Consider the following 14,829-nt stretch of genomic DNA (forward strand, 5'->3'; position numbering starts at 1 on the left):
AAATATCACCGTTTTCCATTACGCGCTATGTGTCCATCTTGGTCAGTTGTTGATGTTCCCGGGACAGCGTGTCAATTTACGCTCGTTACACTCATTGTCTTTTCAAATTACACTTTCGTTTTCACAGGACATCTGCAGTTTTTGCTCATTAGATACATATTATCTTTTTTGAAATAAAACGTATAACATCGGGAAAACACTGTATTTAGGTTTATGTTCTTGTGCAACAAAAGCACGTGGTTTAGGATAAAACATTACGGTTTGGCTCAACATTTACACTGGGAGCGAACAAGGGGCTGTCAGGTGAATCTGGGGTTTGATAGATCCATTCCAAATCTGTTTGAAATGATCTGGTCGGCTCCGATGAGTCAGAGAGCAGATAATTTGGGCCAATTATCGGCACCAGCCAAGGTACCAGACCGGATTTTGCCTACAATTGTTGGGAGGAATGAAGTGGGATAAATCCGCCCAAAACTTCTGTACTGTGAGCTCGACTTTACTGCATTGCCTATTACCCCCTCAAATGTTTTCCAAAACATATTTTAGGGTTCTGTGTAGTTATAAAATGAGCTGGCAGCCATGTTGAAAACAGCCCAGCCAAAAACTAAGCAAAGCCTGGAGCAACCTTTCTCATTTAACAACTTAACAGTACACGAAAATGTGTTTCTGAAAACAGTTGAGGCGAGAAATAGGCAATGCAGTAACTGAATCTTGATTGCAAGCAGTGATTGACAGCTGCGTTACAGTCTCCTTGGTTCTGATTGGTTGTTTTCTTTCATGAACAGCAGTTTCTAGAAGCATAATGAGGAGGTGCAGGAACACGCTTTTTCACAGACTATCTGTCTCATGGACTGCTGTGCAGATGTAGTGACAGTTTCAGCAAATATGACACAGTTATTTCTATAAAGTTACCAACTGTAGCTTTTAAATTGTGAGTGGTACAACACAGAACTCACTGATGTGAAAACTGCTGTTCACACTGTCTCCAGATGGTAACACCATATGTACATAAAAAGTGATAATGATTGTACTCCGTTATAAAGACGAAAAAACCTCAGACATGTTTGCAAAGATGAGCACATAAAGTTATACTGTTGTCATTGCTTCTTATTATTATCATTACCATTTTCAGAACCATAATAATGACTATTACCATAATCATTATCGTTATCATATTACACTTTCTTAGACAGTACTCCACACATCCTGTCTCAGCAGGCACAAAACTCGACTTTGGTCTTGTGTAAATAAACATGGGGCATACAGATGAAATGTCTGCAACTCCACATCACATATCTAACCATTATTTGATTGCTGTGCTGTGAAAAAGATGCAGCTTTACAGCGTCATGTGATATTGCCTACCACACACTAGAAGACTTTTTAAAGACTTGAGTCTGACACCGTCTCACATCTAAAGACGGAATGAGAGACAAAACGTTTCTAAACTTAAGATTTCTCACTAAAAGAAGTGCTGGTTGGTAGATCAGATACACGCCAAATTCTACACCAACTCTTGTTCACTCCACGAGACCTGTTCACATTCTTGCGCCTCCTGGGAGTCCGCTCCATGGGTGTTTCTCAGTCAAGGAATTATCCTTACAAGGCTGAATTTCAAGGATGCTACGTCATTAAGTCTCGCCTAAGGACTGCTCCAATGTTAAGGATCCTTCAAATTCTACAGAGGACAGAGTCCTTCATTCAGAGAAATTTCCAGGATGCATGTGTGTATCCTCAGCAGGTACAAAATACCCACAATTCTTTGCACATGGAGCTCAACAGGATTTAGATAAATATGTCATTCATTTGAATTAATATCTCCCAGAGTTTTTACCAAACAAGCATGAAAAAATACTGACAGCAACCTCATAATTTACACTTTCCAATGCGTCCATTGCCAAATAATGAGATTTTTAAAATAACGTGATTTAGATAAAACATAAAAGTTTTCTAATTAATCATTTACAGCAGTGATAGAGTGCTAAGTGCCACAAACGTTTCATTAAGCCTACCTGCATGGGTTTTTTAAAGTATAATCCAGAAATACGTTCTCCATTAAAGTCACCTGACTCTGGTTGCATTTGTTGAAATTGTACAATGACAGTTTAGAGCGCCAAAATTATCACAGTACCCTGAAACCCCCTCAGTCTGCTGAGGGTTAATGACACTCCTTAGCCTGTTCCGATTGTGTTTCCACTGAATAATAGGGAGGACTCTTGCCTCACCTCTGTAGGATCCTTCCTTGGAAGGACTCGTCCTACCAAGAAAGGGTCCTTGACATTGAGAAACACCACATGTTTACTGTCAACTCTGTTTACTACTTCCTGTTTGGTGCTGGAGAGAGTGCACCTTTTGGTTGTTGACAATGTTCATGTCATTGAACTTTATATTTGCATGAGCCAAGACAAAAACTTGCTGTAACACTGAACATGTTTGATTTTATCAGAACATCAGGAAGAGAAAAAGACTTTAGACAGCTCACACTGAGATTTATAACCACCTTACACCAAATGAACTGCGGTAAAACTCTCACAATTTTATTCCAACACTGGAAGCTTTGTGACACTGTATTCAGATATTGTAATGGGTTTTTGATTTTCTTATTTTTTTTGGCTTTGGAGATCCATGGTTTATCCAGGACCTGCCTCATCAGTCATTTTGAGTGCAGAGAGAGAGACGGAGCTTCTGTGTGGTTGGGCTTCTGTGTGTTTTATTCTAGTGTATATAGACAATAAATGAGATTTACTGCAATGAACTCCAGCGTCGTTACAGCCACCACCGGCTGTTTAGGTCTGTTTCCGTTGGCCATAGCCTGTTTTAATTACATGCAGAGGTATTCCTGTTCAGATCCATGAGCATGCACTGTATGCTCAGTGGGAGAGCAGAGTCAAGCTGACATTAGTCAAGCTGACATGTCCTCCCAGCTAGGAGGTTAATTCCCTAAACGGCAAGGAGTGTCTCTCTGCCTCTTTGTGTTGACACCCACTGTTTTCCTCTGCGGCTCTGAGGGAGGTTATCGCAGAAGTTCACTGCTGACTGCCTGAAAGCTCAACTTGACTAATGGAGACGGAGACAGTTGGGTTTTCAATGAGCTGATGACAAACTCACAGATAAGTGAAATTTGTTAGAGGATATTCTCACACAGATTTTTGAGCTCAAGTTAGCGACAGATATAAATGAGGCTGGCCCACAGCTGGGCCCATGCTACCCCACACACAGACACACATGTGCGCACGAACCAGTAAGGGTGGGCTCTTTACAGATAGAGGAAAGGACAGTGCCAGAATTAATGGAGCCAAGTTTTATCACAGAGCTGAAGAGTCATGGGAAAAATAAAAGGGAGTATTCTGACGACAGAAGGGAGGGTTAACATATTCTAATAATAAATGCACACATACACACAAAGAATGCGTGTACACTGAGGCGTATACATGCTGATAGTAGCAAGAAAAGGCAGAGGAAGCTACGCATTGATCAAAAGAGCAGAGAAGGTGGCAGGGGAGAGAAGGATGAGTCAGACAGACTTACTTCTTGACGGGGATTCGCCCCTCAGGGTTGAGCTGCAGCTTCAGCCGAGTGTATCTGCAATGGACAAAGCACACACCTTACACGACATGAAAATCAGCGGTTTGTCCGTGTGAGTAATGCTCAAGTTTAATTCCTGTTTAAGTGCGCTTGCTTGAATTTACATGTGTGACTGATGCACATGAACAATTGCCATGTCTGTCAATGAGCGAGTATGAAAATTACACTCATCACTGCGGTGGAGCACACACTTGTGTCGCTATGGCAGTGAGCGGCTGACTGCGTGAGAAGAGTTCTCTGTGCACTCCATGAATATTTGGCTGCGTTTACATGGCAGGTTTGAATCGTGGTTAATCCCTGGAAGTCTTGTATTGGCAGCACAGAGCCATGCAGCAGCAGCACAGGCAGCGCAGCCTGAGCTATAAATAGCTTAGCTGCAACAGGAGCCATCATTACAGGCTGGGCTTTAAGTGGCTGCTGGCTAATAATTAATATCCATTACAGTGTCCACTTCATAGGGCAGGCTGGGTGCCCCAGGCAAAATCACAGATGACTGTAATGGTTAACAGGGGCCAAACTGGGTGTGTGTGGTATGTCTGAGGTGCTTTTCTCTGAAAAAGAGGGAGATGTGAAAAATGTTGGAAAGAGCGAGCTGCTTGTCACTAAAGCTAGCTATGTTCCTGCAAACAACGGACATTTTACATTTGTAATCTCTTACATCTGTATCCTCTTCTGCAATTCAACTCACAAAACCATCTGCCTGCTTGACTACCATGGGTTTTAGAGCCTTCAGCTGTTCTATCCCCCGCCTCTGGAAGTCTCCCCCACGACATTTGCAATATTGACTCCATTTGCACCTTCAAATCCTGTCTGAAAACACACCTTTACAAGCTGGCATATTCAGTCTAATTTATGGAGACACACACGGTAGGGTTGGGTCGGTTCTCGGTAATACCAATTCGGTTCGGTACACCGTCTTGGACCAGGTTTTTTTTTTTTTTTGAGACCGACTGGACCGCGTACTCGGGCAGAACGTATGCGGAGCGGACGCCGCGGAGGTCCGCCCGGTAAAAGTGGACGTCCGCAAGCCCTGTGCGCGCAAAACACGACCGCGCGGACTCCGCTCCGCGCACCAGTGTCACACAAAAGACTGTTCGGCATGTATTTTTCACATTTTTACATGGAGTCCGCTCCGCTTATAGTACGCCCAAATCTGTGAGCACCTGTGTCTGCCTCTTCGCCAAGCGCACAGCAAGCAGGAGAGAGAGGGGTGGGGGTGGGGCGGGGACTGAGCTAGGGGGTGCGAGTGCGCATGCGCCTCTACTGTAGCCTGGAGTTTGTTTAATAGTGACGAGGAGTCGATAATGGCGGACAATTTAGTCTCGGCAAAATCAAAGAATGCGCCACTATGGCAACACTTTGGCTTTGAGCCAGACGAAGGAAGCAACCCTTGTTTGCACTGATTGAGTAAGCTGCAAAATTTATTTGTACAGGATAAAAGAAACAACTTGTTACTGTCACTCTGTTGTCCTAAGGTCGTTTTTTATTTTAAAGGAGTTAATTGGCGAAAATCCGATATTACCAAGTGGCGAAAATCCGGTATTATTATTATTATTATTTTTTTTTTTTTCATACCAAACCAACCCTAAAACACGATGACCTGCACTGATGATGATTTTATATCTAATATTTATAATTAAGATTTTTTTGGGGGGCATTTTTTGCCTTTAATGGACAGGACAGCCAAGTGTGAAAGGGGGAGAGAGAGAGGGGATGACATGCAGCAAAGGGCCACAGGCTGGACTCGAACCCGGGCCGCTGTGGCAACAGCCTTGTACATGGGGCGCCTCCTCTACCACAAAGCCACCGATGCCCCTATAATTAAGATTTTTGTCTTGTCATTTTATCAACTTCTGCCGATCTATGGATACATTGCTGCTTGTCTTTTAACTGTGTCTTGGAAGATGTCCTTGAGTACACTTAAAGGTGCCTATAAATAAAATGCATTATTATTATTATTATTATTATTATTATCATTTGTACATTATTATGTAGCTACCTGATATATAAAAACTGTATGTTTTTTTTTTTTTTAATCTTTCAACAACACTGTGGTTACAAAAAAACAAACAAAAAAAACCCCACACATGGTTATAGTTCGGAAAACATCATGTCAGGGCAGGCATGTCCGAAGTCTGGCCCAGAGGCCAATCGTGGCCCTCAGACTGATTTTAAACAGCCCATGGCTTGTTGTTTAAAACATAGGATATGTGGCCCACCAAACAATATTGGTTAGTAAAGCAAGTTCACTTCGCATTTTTTCCATTCACCTCGTGATGCAGGACTATCATACAGTTTGTATATGCACTAGTAAGTACAAGTGGAACGGATGTGTTTTCATAAACAAGCAAACAAACAGTTAATTAACAGCAGATATTTCTAGCTTTGTAGCCGACGTGGCCACAGAGAAGAAGCCCAAAGTTGAAAGCGAGGGCCACCACTTTGAGGAGCGGTGAAACATGGATGCTTTTCTACTGAAAGATGACAAAATTGTGTTTGTCTCATTTGTATGGGATTTTTTGAAAATAATGCAGATGATGCAAGAAGCAGCTGGCCCTCCAGGTATTTTCACATTATCTAATCTGGCCCTCATTCAAAAAAAGTTTGAACACCCCTGTGTTAGGGCTTAAAATACCCTATTTTGGTGGCACAATCCCAACTGGAAAGCAGCTGCTTTTTGAGACATCATCCATGATGGAAATACAGCTAAGGGTTGCTAAGAGACATCCACATTTGGTGCCTAAGAATCACCTTGAAACAGAGTGACAACTTTGTTAAAAATAACTGGTTTTCATGGCACTATCCCAGCTAGAAACCCAGTTATTTCTCAGTACAAAGCAACCACTTGGTCTGGTGGAAACACAGCAATGGGTCACAAAAACAGGCAGAACTGTCATGCTCTCCTCCATCACATTTACCTCCAGCCATCGTATCCAGAGTCCAGGTTGAGCTCAACAAAAGTTCATTCCTCTACTCATCCAGATCATCGGCACTTTGCCATCATCTTGTCATCTCTTCCTAACCACCTCTACCACCACCAGCGTCTAGACTTAACCTATTCATCTATGGATTCATCATTACTGTATGTGCACATGTTAATAAATATTCTTTTAACTATAAAAACAAGTCTATCCTGATTGAACTGGTTTTATTTTATGTTGCCTAGGTGTCACATCATCCACCATCCCCTCCACCTCCTGATGACAAAGTCAGCTCACACACTACGCCACTTTAGAAACGCTGATATGATACTTATGAAACACACAAATGTAAAGTATCCATGGTTTGCAGAAATGGCAAATGGGCTGCCACACACGGTTTTGAATAATATCTAGAAAAGGAAATGAATGAAAGGCTCAGGAGTCAGGAAAGACGGAGGTAAGAGCTAGATGTTTGTTGATGCTCTCATCTGCCTTACAGCTGCCTGTATTATTCATAAGACAGCAAAGCAGATTACTTGCATCTGTCTCCTTTTCTGTTTGACTCACCATTTTCTGTCTCTGTCTGTCTCTACTATCTTCCTCCAGGTACCACTGAACCAAGAAGGTCACTTATAATTCACCTGCAGTAATGCAAGTACTTATTTCTGCACATCCACTTACTTTTTTTATCATTCATCATTCCATCTCCAAAGTGAGCTCATTCTTCTCTCAGAGACACTGATGCACGCTTTTATAACTAGAAGGCTTTTGTAACACACTCTCCGTTCTGGTGTACCAAGGGATACAATAAATCAGCTGAAAATAATTTAAAATTCTGCTGCATGAGTGCCGACTGAACCAGAAGGAGAGCACATATTACGTCTATTTTAAAATCTTAATGCTGGTGACCCATTAGTTTTCGTATTGATTTTAAAATTCTTTTATTAGTTTATGAGACACTTAACGGCCGTGCACCAGACTAAGTCTCAGAAATGCTTTTGGTTTATGAACATAGATTCTGATTCTGCAGTTCCTCTCTTTTGGCTGTTCCACAGAGCAGAACATTAACAATTGACAATGCTGCTTTCAGCCATTATGCTCCCAGCCGCTGGAACAGACATCCATAGGATCTGAGAGGAGCTGCAATAAAACTAAGAGATCATTTTTGTTTATTTTTACTAAATATTTGAAGGCCAGTTGTTGATGCTTAAATGAAATTAAAACAATTTGTTGCAATTGCATGTTTTTTTTAACAGCTAATAAAATATTTTTCAGTATTTTGTCATATAATCAAGAATATCGTTATCGCTTATCTCACCCCTTCCATGCTCCATGGGTTTAACCCCAATTTTTTACCCCTTTGCCTTCGATGTGGTATAGCTGAAGGCACTTTCCTTCACTCCACCTGGCATAGCAGTAAACTACAAGGCTTTGAGCAGGAAATCTCAAAGTCAAAGTTCAAAGTCAGCTTTATTGTCAATTTCTCCACATGTACCAGACATACAGAGGAATTGAGAAGACGTTTCTCTCTATCCCACGGTGACAGGATAAAATGCTAGCCTGAGTGTCAGACTGAAGCTCTCAGAACCTTCAGTCTGACATCGCCTCCATTGAAGGCGATTTACAAGGGGGAGGGAATTTGATTTTTCCGTAACCAATCAGTAGAGATCAATGACTCACCCAGAATCTGGCGTCATTAGTATCCATGCCTCGGGGGTGCCGAAAACAAGCGAGCATTGCCCGTTTAAAATGTCTCTGTCGTTGTGAGATAAATCGCAAATTCATTGCAGTATGCCAGACCAGAGATGCAAGCCTGCTCAGTTGAGTGGGCGGGGTCTATGGTCTGGAACCAGGCTAATAAAATGCACAAGCACAACAGTTAAAGACAAGACATTTCCTAACACTAAAGTAACAATAAAGTGCTGTGATGTGAGTCTGTGATGCTTTATCAACAATCCACAGAGTCACTTTCCCAATGGATCCGGAGGTATGCCTTTTGGGCCACCTCTTCAATTCTAATATCACACATAGCTATTCCATCCAGCTTACAGAAATCCTATTGGCTATTGCCAAAAAAAGTAATGCAATGAGGTGGAAGTCAGATCTCCCATTACCTGTTGGGTTGTGGCTCTCAGAGGTGAACAGCTGCTACCTCTACACAAAATAATTTACTCACTAAAGAATAAGATACTCTTTCTACAAAATATGGCAATCTTTTATTAACTATAAAGAGAATTTCCCATCCCATACGATTGAATGACTGTCTGCATGCTGTATGTATGCTGATGATACAACACTGTATTTACCAGCAGCATCTACTGAGGAATTGTCTAGTGCTTTGGACAGGGAATTACAATCAGCTGCAATGTGGGCGTGGAGTAATACGTTAGTTCTTTATTTATCAAAAACAGAAAGTATAATATTTGGATCATCTTTAAGACCTAGGCCTCTAGTTTCCTGGCGCGGCGCAGAGTGGCGAACCCCGTGCAGAGCTAGTTCCGAGCAGCGCAACCCGAGGCGTGCTCAGTTTGGTAGTTTGGCAGACCCAGGTGCGCTGAGATGGGTGTGGCGGCGCAGCAGGGGGAGGTGTCGACAGATCCAGCTTGGCGCAGTGACAGTTTCGTGCCAAAAGGCTTCGCCGAAGGTGTGCTAAAAGCTCGCCAGCTGAAACAAGGTCTACTGTCAGCGCAGGTGGAGCGCAGTCGGTGTAGTGGAAGTGTGGCTGACTGGCGGACAGTGCGCACATGTCAACAAAACCTCACAGGCAGGTTTCCAGAATGTCAGGCACATTAACGATGCAATAAATACCCACAAAAACCACTATTCAATGCAACTATCTGCAATCAGCACATAAATGTATCTCTATATCGACTGTCCCATCACATCTGATGTCAGATCAAAGGGGACTGGCACCGTTTGGCACGTTTGGCACGCGTAATGGAAACCCAACCTGATTTGATTAACACAGCTGCAAACTAAGTAACTAAGAGTTCTCATCCCTCTCAGCCAACCACAAACAGCCACAGCATCACTGGGTTCTCAGTGTATCCAGGCAGCACTGATTTACAATTGTGGTGACCTCCACCCAGGCTACCTTTGCATCATCAGCCTGTGGAGGTATGCTCGCAGTTCCGTATATTTGGAAACTGCGAGCTTGGACCTCCCGGACCAAAACATCAGTTTCCTCCTGGGAGAAGTTTGGCCGTCTGACGCTGCTGCTCTCTTCTGCCATGGCGAATTGAGTAAACTCTCATTACGCCTTTGCGCAGTGCATTTAAGGGCGAGGAGAGGGGCTCATTTGATTGGTGTGATGTGAATTGGCTGTGTAAAACCCACTCAACGCATTCTCCCCTTCCTCTTTACGACTTGTGCAGGTAGGAGGGACGGAGGTGGGAAAGAGGAGTGTGCCAAACTTGCAAAATCCGCCTGGCCACACCCAGTTGGTGAAGCGCAGGTGCGCTGCGCCTCCACCTCGTCCTGTCTGCGAAACTAGAGGCCTTAAACCTGCCTATGGAACAGGTGGAAGAAACCAAACTCCTCAGGGTCAAATTAGACAGCAGAATGAAGTGGTCAAAACAGAAAGAAAAAAACTGTTGCAGTTATGGGAAGAGGACTCTCTTATGTTGTTCAATCATTAGTTCTTACTCAGCTGCATTACTGTCCAGCAGTGCGATCGTGTGCATCAAATAAAGACCTAGAAAAACTGCAGATAGTCCAGAACAGAGTTGCATGACTTACCCTGAACTGTAATAGAGTCAATAGAGCTGACATCATCAGAATCCATTCAACCTTAGGTCGGCCATTGGTGAAGGACAAGATGGATATTTCTCTGCTCTGTTTTATAAGAATTATCTTATTGTCTAAAACCTGAAATATCCTTTGCCATTATTTTTTTATTGCAGCAACAACTATAAAATGAATACTAGGCATGCGGCAAGAAACTGTTTTTCACTTCCTGTTTCAAAAACAAATGCAACATGCTGTAATATTAAGAGGAATGAAATTATGGCATGGTTTGCCACCGGACTTTACACGTGGAACAAGTGCAGCTGTTTTTAAAAAGAGGTTAAAGAGATACGTGATGGCACAGAACACCAGCCCATCGCAAATAAGGTTTGTTATATAATACCTGACTGTATGACCCTTAATGTGAAACTTTCCCAGTCTTTACTACTATCAATCACTGTATATGCTGTTTTAAGTAGAACTACAATAATCTTTAGCTGTAAAATGATCATTATTTCTATTATTTTGTTTACCTGACAATTTCTGACTATATTGTGATTAATATGTTGGTTTCTTTTTCTTTTTTTTTTTGTAGTTTTCCTGTTTTTCATCGTATTTTCTTTCCTTATGCCTTGGATTTTAAATTATGTATTTGTCTATAACGTAATGTTTGATTGTGTGGACCCCAGGAAGAGTAGTTGCTACCTTGGTAGTGACTAATGGGGATGCCAATTTACTTTAATGTCTGTAATGTAAAATTGGTGTTTGTGTGTTGTCAATTTGTGATTGTGTGCTTTGCATATTTTGAAAAACTAAAATTAAAAACAAACAAACAAAAAAAAGAATATTGTTTTTGCAAAAACACCCGGGAACATCATTAGGGCCATATCGCCCACTCCTGGTAGCAAGCAGCTACTTAAAGACATGCTGAGTTCTGCTTTGTTTCCTGCTGATGGGAACATTGCCTACATATGATACCCCCCTCCCAAAAAATGTATCACAGCATTAAGAGATGCTGCAGAAGAATATCAACGGGGATAAAGCCTTCACATGCTGTCGTAGTATTAAGACAAAGAATCGCCTTGTTTGTAAGCAAGCAGTGCACAACAAGTGCTGCTGCGAGCAACCAGCGTGACTGCGAAACCTGCTCTATCCAATTCTGTTCAACTCTCTGTGTAGTATGTGGTCGATGGCCACTTTTATTGTCTCATAAGTCAATTAGACTCCTCAGGGGTGCGAGTTAATGGCTTCTGTTTACTGATAAACATCACACAGCTGGGAGTTGTCACCAAGCAGAGCCTGGCATATTCTCTCCATACAGTGCGGCGGATTCATATTTAGGTTCACTCGCTGCACACGTAAATCAGCTGCGAACCATAGATCAGTCTATGTGTGTGTGTTCTGATAAGATCAATATGACCCCGGTGCTGTTAGACACAGTTATTACACAGGATCAGAGGTGGTGCGAGGGCGATTGATGGTGACTGTCTCGCTGGACAAAGAGCCATTCATGATGGCTCAGGGTGATTTATGTAATAGGCTGGAGCCAACAAAATGGTGACTCCTCTTTAACATTTTGACACCACCTCAATTTCAGGTCAGCAACTCGACCTGTTGAAGGATCTCCTGACGCGGGGTTGTCATTATGTCATCAATGCAGCAAGAATATAGGCTGCAGCACCACACTCACAAGCTGTCACATACGCACTCCTGCACTGAGGAGCAAATAAGCCGCTCGGGTTCATGAACTGATACATATTTCCAGCTGTTTTATTCCTCCTCCTTCCTTCCTTCCTGTTTGTTTTTTCTCTCCTTACTCCCCCCTTCAGTGTGAGGTGCAATGACCTTCCTAAACTCAAACCCTCAGGCTGCCTTGTGGAGCTGTGGAAAGCAACCCCCCTATTTATGTGTATGTGTGTGTGTGTGTGTGAGTACAGTGCAGCACATATGTACCTCGGTGTTTGCACAAAGGTGTCTGTGTGTGTGCTGCAGGGTTTATGATGTTTTTACTGCACATTCTGCGCGGTTACGTGAGTGTTACAAATATGTTTTTGCATGCATTTGTCAATAAACAGTTTACGGAGTCGGAGCGTTGTGCACTTGTCCGCAATTACAGTCAGTCACATGTCTCTTTTACACAAGATGCCTGATTTGCTTTTTGGTGCTGTTTCTGTTTATATACAGTACAGGCCAAAAGTTTGGACACACCTTCTCATTCAATGCGTTTTCTTTATTTTCATGACTATTTACATTGTAGATTCTCACTGAAGGCATCAAAACTATGAATGAACACATGTGGAGTTATGTACTTAACAAAAAAAGGTGAAATAACTGAAAACATGTTTTATATTCTAGTTTCTTCAAAATAGCCACCCTTTGCTCTGATTACTGCTTTGCACACTCTTGGCATTCTCTCCATGAGCTTCAAGAGGTAGTCACCTGAAATGGTTTACACTTCACAGGTGTGCCTTATCAGGGTTAATTAGTGGAATTTCTTGCTTTATCAATGGGGTTGGGACCATCAGTTGTGTTGTGCAGAAGTCAGGTTAATACACAGCCGACAGCCCTATTGGACAACTGTTAAAATTCATATTATGGCAAGAACCAATCAGCTAGCTAAAGAAAAACGAGTGGCCATCATTACTTTAAGAAATGAAGGTCAGTCAGTCCGGAAAATTGCAAAAACTTTAAATGTGTCCCCAAGTGGAGTCGCAAAAACCATCAAGCGCTACAACGAAACTGGCACACATGAGGACCGACCCAGGAAAGGAAGACCAAGAGTCACCTCTGCTTCTGAGGATAAGTTCATCCGAGTCACCAGCCTCAGAAATGGCAAGTTAACAGCAGCTCAGATCAGAGACCAGATGAATGCCACACAGAGTTCTAGCAGCAGACCCATCTCTAGAACAACTGTTAAGAGGAGACTGCGCGAATCAGGCCTTCATGGTCAAATAGCTGCTAGGAAACCACTGCTAAGGAGAGGCAACAAGCAGAAGAGATTTGTTTGGGCCAAGAAACACAAGGAATGGACATTAGACCAGTGGAAATCTGTGCTTTGGTCTGATGAGTCCAAATTTGAGATCTTTGGTTCCAACCGCCGTGTCTTTGTGAGACGCAGAAAAGGTGAACGGATGGATTCCACATGCCTGGTTCCCACTGTGAAGCATGGAGGAGGAGGTGTGATGGTGTGGGGTGTTTTGCTGGTGACACTGTTGGGGATTTATTCAAAATTGAAGGCACACTGAACCAGCATGGCTACCACAGCATCCTGCAGCGACATGCCATCCCATCCGGTTTGCGTTTAGTTGGACAATCATTTATTTTTCAACAGGACAATGACCCCAAACACACCTCCAGGCTGTGTAAGGGCTATTTGACCAAGAAGGAGAGTGATGGAGTGCTGCGGCAGATGACCTGGCCTCCACAGTCACCGGACCTGAACCCAATGGAGATGGTTTGGGGTGAGCTGGACCGCAGAGTGAAGGCAAAGGGGCCAACAAGTGCTAAACACCTCTGGGAACTCCTTCAAGACTGTTGGAAAACCATTTCAGGTGACTACCTCTTGAAGCTCATGGAGAGAATGCCAAGAGTGTGCAAAGCAGTAATCAGAGCAAAGGGTGGCTATTTTGAAGAAACTAGAATATAAAACATGTTTTCAGTTATTTCACCTTTTTTTGTTAAGTACATAACTCCACATGTGTTCATTCATAGTTTTGATGCCTTCAGTGAGAATCTACAATGTAAATAGTCATGAAAATAAAGAAAACGCATTGAATGAGAAGGTGTGTCCAAACTTTTGGCCTGTACTGTACAACACAGTACATACCTGATGTGACGCTCGTGATGACAGAGGTTTGCTTGTTTCTAGCAGGTCTGATTTTCATATTGATCTTGGGGATTTACATTTTTTGTGTGACTGTGTGTGCGTGTGTGTGTGTGTGTGTGTGTGTGTAGATGACATACGCTTTCTCAAGGCAGTCCTCTCTGGACATGTTCTGCACCAAGAGGTTAGAGGCCAGGTTGAACAGCTCTTCCGCCCATTCCTGCAGAGCAAACAGAACGAACGAGCAAACAAACAAAAGGAAAAAAAAAAAAAAAGCAGAGACACAAACACACACATACAGCGTCAGTTGCAAACAACACTGCTGAGTGGAGCTGCACAATAATTGCCAAAATTATAACAACAATTATTTCAGTCACAACTGAGATCATGATTATTTGTTGGATTATACATTGATTTTACATTTTATTTCACATTGAACAGAGCACATGCTCCAAATTGTAGGGATGCACGATATTGGATTTTTTGCCAACATTAGATATGCTGATATATAACAACCTCTTTGACTGATAACCAATACCAATATTGATATATCTACTTTTTCCCCACCTAATTTTAGTGATCATAGAGTCTCTTCTGTAGTTGAATAAACATACTGTACAGGCATACTCTTATCATGATGGCCCAACAGGAGAAAGAGACATGAAATACAATACTTTTCAATGTATGTAATATTCATTAATTGTGCAAATAAAGAAAAAGCATGTTGGCTGATTCTGATGTTTCATTTTAAAGCCATATCACCGTGACTCCCTAC

The 14,829-nt window shown here is 42.4% G+C and overlaps 1 protein-coding gene across 3 annotated transcripts in view; it reads right to left on the minus strand.

The window, feature by feature from the left end:
• LOC125897182 (1-phosphatidylinositol 4,5-bisphosphate phosphodiesterase beta-1) overlaps positions 1-14,829 on the minus strand; it is a 188,707-nt gene that overhangs the window by 63,069 nt on the left and 110,809 nt on the right. For all 3 annotated transcript variants that reach the window (XR_007450391.1, XM_049590298.1, XM_049590300.1), the window contains exons 5-6: positions 14,195-14,274; positions 3,528-3,581 (exon numbers count right to left, since the gene is read on the minus strand). Coding sequence is in view for 2 of the 3 variants with exons in the window: in XM_049590298.1 (XP_049446255.1) it covers positions 3,528-3,581; positions 14,195-14,274 (134 nt within the window). In the remaining variant the exon portion in view is untranslated. The remainder of the gene's footprint in view (positions 1-3,527; positions 3,582-14,194; positions 14,275-14,829) is intronic.

The sequence above is a fragment of the Epinephelus fuscoguttatus genome, linkage group LG11 (genome assembly GCF_011397635.1).
Source record: "Epinephelus fuscoguttatus linkage group LG11, E.fuscoguttatus.final_Chr_v1".
NCBI lineage: Eukaryota > Metazoa > Chordata > Actinopteri > Perciformes > Serranidae > Epinephelus > Epinephelus fuscoguttatus.